General features: G+C 38.4%; 1 protein-coding gene across 1 annotated transcript in view; it reads left to right on the forward strand.

The window, feature by feature from the left end:
- fam124a (family with sequence similarity 124 member A) overlaps window positions 1-5,301 on the forward strand; it is a gene marked incomplete at both ends in the record, with an annotated part of 29,886 nt that extends 24,585 nt beyond the window's left edge. Inside the window, one exon of the mRNA XM_079254592.1 lies at window positions 4,489-5,301. Within this exon, the coding sequence (XP_079110718.1) occupies window positions 4,489-5,301 (813 nt within the window). The remainder of the gene's footprint in view (window positions 1-4,488) is intronic.
- Between the last annotated feature and the right edge of the window lie 1,645 nt (window positions 5,302-6,946).

Below are 6,946 nucleotides of genomic sequence, written 5' to 3' on the forward strand. Positions count from 1 at the left end.
CTGACTCAAAATTTCAACCAGGTTCTGTTTTTTTTCTTTGTTAGTTTTTTACCCACATACTGAAAGAGACCTTTCAAAAGCAATGACTTGACATAAAACCTTAGACTACAGAAGGTCAAAAGTTTGTTCAAATTCAAGAAAAGAAGACTTTTTGTCCTGAAAAGGGAGATCATGTTTTAAGTTTTTATACTTGACATCGTGAACAATGTCTATTTATGTCAAGTAAGAATGCCCCCTCCCCCTTTTTATCCGCCAACCAATTTATTTGACTATTTATTTTCTCCTTACTTTGTTTTTTCTTCTGTTTTTGTTATGTAAAATAATATGTGTCTATTGACATATGTGAGCATCTATATTTTAGATTTTGCACTTTGTCTTGTTTCCATCTTGGTGGGTGAGTGTGGGAGGGTAGAGGGAACCTGACCTTACATGTGCCAAGGTACAACTAACCTCCTTGGGGTGGAAAGTTATTTTGTAAATAACACCCAAAATAAATCTCCCAAAATAAGTAAATAAAAAAAGTTGATTCCAAAAAAAGAAAAGAAGACATTTTAGAACAATGATGCCCTCAAGACATATATCTCTGACATATTCATACATTTTTCACCAAAACATTAATGTCCTGATCTGTCTACTATATAGAATGTGTTGAAACAATAAATGTGCCTCCACCACTCTGCACGCTTACACAGTGGGACAGTAGTGGGACAACATAAAACCTAAATATCATTGTGAGAAAGAGTGTTAACAACTTAAACTAGTTAAAACTTTAATTTCTGAGTGCATCTGGAAAAAATCGCCTCACTTGAAAAAAGTTTTAAGTGAAGAGAAAATCTATAAAGAAGCTTGGCTTTATCCTGTCTCCAGTTAACTGAAAGTCAGAGTAAATAAAGAATCATTGTCTTTTTTTCTGTAATAGAATAAAGTTACTTGAGCTGAACATTTCTGTGAAATTCTGTAAAATTGTCCTGTGATGGACTGGCAAGCCGTTCAGTGTGAACTCTACCTCTCACCTGATGGCAGCTGGGATGGATTAGAAGATAACTGAATGAATTTCTAACACTTTTATCACCCACAATATTCAGACAGACATTCTAGTTGGGATGTGATTAGTTATAAATCTTCGTGTATAAGAAGCAACACTGTCTTGCATTCAGACCTTTAGATGTTAAATGAATCCTTTAGATGATTAAATCAACTGAATATTTCAACGTAACTCAGAGTATCAGGTTGGAAGAATGAACATTGCTGGATTTATCATGATAACCAAGAACATTTATGAATGCTGAAAATACAGCCTCAGATTTTCTCTGGAATTACTTCCTCTTCCTGTGAGCACATTTTAAATCAAACCTCAGCTCTTCTCTTGTTCTCAGGGAAGTTTTGCCTTCATATTTATTGTTGTTCAGCATATGGAAACCTGTGCACTGCTCTCCACCCCAGTGCTCTCGGTAATAATTGTCCTGAGACCGCTGTATGGAAAGTTTTTGCTTCTGCCTGCATTGTCTGTTTGGAAAGTCTGATGAAAGAACCGACGTGAAACCAGAAGTATGGAGAATCTATCAGCAGCAAATGAAGCTGTGCAGTGGAGAGGAACAGAAAGACAAAAATCTGCACTGACTGAGCAGCGGTATAAATACTACTGCAGCTGCTTTACATGGTATAAAAAATGTTGTGTCTTATGTTTCCAAACCTGCCACTATGTGGAGGATAATTGACCATAGATTTGTGGTATGTCACAAATTTTCTGTGTGTTTTAAGACTCTTTGGTCCATAAATGGGGTTTGTAAACACATGGGGTTCATGGTGATGCTGATGGCTTGCCCAGCTGCATGTATGATTCATAAAGCAGACAACTTGAGAACTGGGAGCATGTGGAGGCTTTCGTAAGCCCCGGGGTTCCCTTGTACCACTTACTTGTCCAGTTTTCACTCTGTACGTCACGTGAGGAACACTGTGTTGCATGAAAGCATCACAGATGGAGGTTAACAGCTTTTTTATCCCTTGTAACATCATATCTCAGCACATATGTGGAACATAAAATAAGTAAATCCATCGCTATTGACAAAGAAAACTTTTGAATTTCTGGAAATGGTTCAAATAAGATTGAATCTTAACAATCTTATGAAAATTTACGGCAAAAACATGATAAATTCTAATTTTGAAATGATCCAAAACACATCATCTTTTTGCAATGAAACCAGAGAAAAGCAGAGTACAGATTTTTAAGACTAAGCTGACTTTTGGTTATGGACGATATTGATCATCACCTGTGAAGCGTTTTGTGAGGCTGAAAGGGGACCTTTGAAGCCTGGTTGGCCCATTGGACACCTGAAACTTCTAGTTACAGGCCCACCTGTGGTAATGGAAGCAAAAAGATGCTTGTGGGAATAGTTGGAAACGATCAAGAAGAAAGATGGATTGTGTGAAACAGGTTCTGTCGGACCACTCAGGAGGAAATCGGGGCATATATGATAGCAGTAGATATGGCTTGATGAAAAAAGGTCTTGTCCCATCAAGAGGAGGTGAAAAATAAGCATATGGTCTAATTATGTATGTCTACTGTGTGAAAATGTGGAGTTCCTCTCAGGATAGTTGATGTCTGTGATAGGATATCTTGGTTTATCAGAAAACACCATCGCAGGCGTGCAATCTGAGACCGAACACAAGGACAACATTGTATCCCAATTCAGCAACTAAATGCATATTAACAGCTTTCACAAGTATCATAGTGTCCTTAAGCCATTGATAAGATTTACATTAATGTTATTCACAGCTTTATATATGTAATATGCACTCTTGATGGCAGCAGCAGAAGATAAAATGATTTATTTGCTCTGTGTATAGGTATGTCAAATGCATCAAGTATTATGCTAAAATCCATTTGGGGTGAGAGTTTATTACAATATGTACTGTACTGTGCCACCTGAGCTGTAGTTTTGATGGAGGAAACTGAAAATAGCTGATTTAGATTGAAATCATGCAAAGAATTTCCATATTTAGCCATCTTTAAAGTTTAACTGTCGGCTACAAGCTGCTTAAACATGTAATAAATGACACAATAAAGTTACTTGACTAAGACAGAGACTCAGTATAAAGAGAGCATTTCCGTCTCACAACTTTCTGAGACTGAAGTGCTGCAAGAGCACTGCAACTGAAGCTTGCATGGGGACAATGAGAACATCTTTTTTAGATTTTTCTTGCCTTCCATTCAAGCGGTCTGAGAAACAAACAGTTGCTGCACTGTATGACTGTCTGGTCTGTCAGAGCTTTTATGTTTTCACTCTTAGAAATGAAAGCATGACAGCAAATGTGAGTGTGAACTCATGAATGTGATCCTTAAGAAAATCATTTCCCAAATCTTGTACAGGTTCTTAGAAAGCAGTGAAGTATGCATTACTTTAGTTACATTTTGAGATATCTTCTGAAAAATTATTCTGTATTTTGGTTTGAGAATTGGAAGCGCTGAACATCTCCTCCCATGTAGACTCTGTGAGAAAGAAAACACAAAATCCTTTTCAAATAACAATGGATACTGGGAAACGCTAACACAGGCTCTCTGAACCATGGTGTAATTTCATCAGTTAGTCTGAGAAATCTTTTGTTTAAAGGTCTCAAAATAACTTAAGAGGCCCCGTGCATCATTGGTGCTTGAAGTAGATGTTGTTGGCCTTTGTTAGTAGAATATATTAGACAGCCGAAATAAGATGGAGTGTAAGGAGAAGTATTTTTACTCATTTACACACACGAGAGCAATGAGATTCAACTGAAAATTTAAGTGCATACAGAGCTTTACAGCTTACTCCGCTCTTTTATTCTCCTTTCTGCAACAACTTCAACCCAAGTCTCATCCTGCTTTGTCTAAACTTCTAAAAAAAAATCTGGAAAAGAAGATACAGAACATTAATTTGCAGACCTCTGCAAAGCTTCTGCTCAAGTCCACTATGCTTTTAATGTAAGACTGCAGAGTTCTTTATCAGGAGGCTTTTTAACAGAGGAGCGCAGCACATATGTAAATAATAAAACATATTAACAACTGCAATCCATTAAGATGAATCAGTTCCAAGCCTCAGCTATTTCTTATGCTGTCAGACCTCACTTCAGCCCTTTATGGCAATGAGCCACTGTTAATGTTAAAAGTTCCTCCTTAACCTTTCCAAAAGTTTTGCCAAAAAAATATGGCCTGTTGTGTTTTTGGTGCATGTAGATTTAAAATTTTATTAGATTTTCTTTGTACACAAAGCCATTCAGTTTTGTCTTTACGTATAAATAACATGCAAAACTTAACTTTCACTGTGAGTAATATGTACCTTTAAATGTACTCCAACTGGTCATTTGCAAGATTTCTTGATTTTTAATGAGATCCGTTAATAACCCCAAAATAGGAAATGTACTGTTTATACAAAAAAATGGGAAAAAATAAATAGATTATACACTTTCTATTAATTGTTTAATAGCATACTCTCACTGGTTTTCTTGTCTGCTCAGGTCCAAGGTGCATACTTCAGACACAGACAGGATCCCTGCCACATATCATCCACTACTGCTGAATCTGCTTCCGCTCCATCCACCTTTACACGCGGCACTGCCTCCCACAGAAACCGCCGTCACCATCAGAGGGTGACATCTCGTTCCAGAGCCCACCAGGCCTCCTACAACTCTCTCCCTCTGGCCTCCGAGGAACTGGAAGAGCAGGAACCGTGGTCTGACCACCCTGAAAACTGGAGGTCCCAGTGGAGCGGCAACCGGTCAGGCTCCATCTTCTCGTTACCCAACCTGGGATCAGGGAGCTCCCATTCTACCTGCTCCTCTCCTGGTCCTCCTTCTGCCCCTCATAACAGGAGCCACTCTCTTAAAAGGAGCCCCTCCCTTATCCCGGCATTCCGGCTCAACGTGGACACTCTGATTGGAGCAGAGGAGACAGATGTGGACACAGGAATCAAGGTGACTCCTGGCAGCAGTGTGGACCTTTCGGTGGTATCTGCATACATCAAATCAAGCCTGCCTCAAACTCCACGACCATTATCTGCTCCGCCAGAAGACGTAGGACCCCCACTCTCTCCTGTCATCCCAGAAAACGCCTACAAATCAGCCACACTGGGCCGAACTCCACACAGCTTGTTCATCAAAGGTACTCCCTCTGCCTTGCTGGAACTAGATACCCAAAGCACCAGTTTGAGCATGAGTGCTGCGCCGTCCTCAAGTGACATTTCAATAAACCAGTCAGACAGTTGCAGCATTATTAGTGTTCCAGCTGAGGAAGCAGACAAGGTAGAAGAAGATCAAGAATTCTACATTTGATATCTTGTTAATCAATAAGGCTCTGGAAATGAACTACACTGTTAGTTATCACAGCTCTACTCTGCCCCCTGGTGTTTGACAGTAAAACTGCAGGACAGAAACTGGAGCAATGTAATTTTTTGTGAATGTTGCGTTTTCTTTTGAGTAGATAGACGTCTTGTAAATGTCAAGTGATATATAAGCATTTAATGGATCAATCACAGCTGTTATACAGAAACACTATTCAATAAAACAAAATGAATTCTCTTTCAAGTGTGAAATTCCAGCAATTTTGAGTTTTGATTTTTTTAAATGGTTTATTTAAACGCCAATGTTAGTTTGAAATTTATGTGACATATTTGGTTCCATCTATATATTTACACCAGTGGCCACTTTATTCTCTACAACTGTTCAATTGCTTTTTAGCACAAATAGCTATTTGTGTTCATTTCTGTTATCACATGGCAGCAACTGGGTGCATTTAGGTATGTAGACATAAACAAGATGCTTTTAGTGGCTATTGTCTGGACAAAAATAATTGTGAATGGGCATTGAATATTCTCTTTGCACACTTTGGTCTCCTTAGTAGCAATTAAGAATTGCTTGAATACCACAATCTGCAACAGTATTTTTGCTGACCATGTCAGTCCCTACATGACCACAGTGTACCCATCTTCTGATGGCTGCCTCTTGCAGAATATCACAATGTCACAAAACTCAAATCATCTCAAACTGGTTTCTTCAGCAATTTAGCGCTGGTAGTAATATAGTATTCAGGTTCTAATTGTGACAATGAGTTCACTGTCCTCCAATGGTCATCACAGTCAGTAGAGCTCAATCCAAGCACCTTTGGGATGTGGTGGAATGGGAGATCATCATGGATATGACGAATCTGGAGCACCTGTGAGATGTTATCATCTCATCTCAAAATCTATGTTATACATTTTTCCAACACCTTTTTAACTATACAATGAAAAATTGAGGTATTTCACAAATCTAATAAAGTGGCTGCTGAGTATGATGCAAGTTGTTCTGGACACTGGAACAGAATTAAGGGTTCTGTCTCTGCTTGGTTTGATCTTTACAAACAAGAAAAGGTGACTTTTTAATTTTGTTCGTAGCCAGCTGTGTTTTGAGGAAATTTTTAGTGGGGTGGTAAAGATAAGACAGAAGAACATGATGGACAGTCAATACATTCAGCTAACTGTAATGTCCACCAGGATTATTGTATGCTTTGGTAAGAAGTAGTGTGTGAAATAGAGGGATTCTTGGGTGTCTGAAAACTCATAAATGACAGCCTTGATCCTTTTCTAGTGTCAAAAATAAAACTGTTTACAGATTTTAAAGAATATTATGCAAAATGTGAAAGTTCTTCATCTCACGGAGGACAAACAGACTTTACATATAACTTAGAATAAATACAGCTGTTCTTGTTGGTGTTAAGATTTTAAGTTTAGGGTTAGCCACCAAATCCCAATTCCATGCAAATTGACCTAGTTTTCCATGTCAGCAAATTTAACAAGCTACGAATCAGAATTCAGGAGGCCACATGAGTGACCAATGAAATTTCAGAGGTGTTACTTGAAAGTTGATACAGCCATAAATTGATGACCTCGATGAACAAATTGTCCTATTCCGAACACATTCAAGGCCATAAATACATTTG

The sequence above is a fragment of the Telmatherina bonti genome, assembly GCF_933228915.1.
Source record: "Telmatherina bonti genome assembly, chromosome: 15".
In the NCBI taxonomy this organism is placed as follows: Eukaryota; Metazoa; Chordata; class Actinopteri; order Atheriniformes; family Telmatherinidae; genus Telmatherina; species Telmatherina bonti.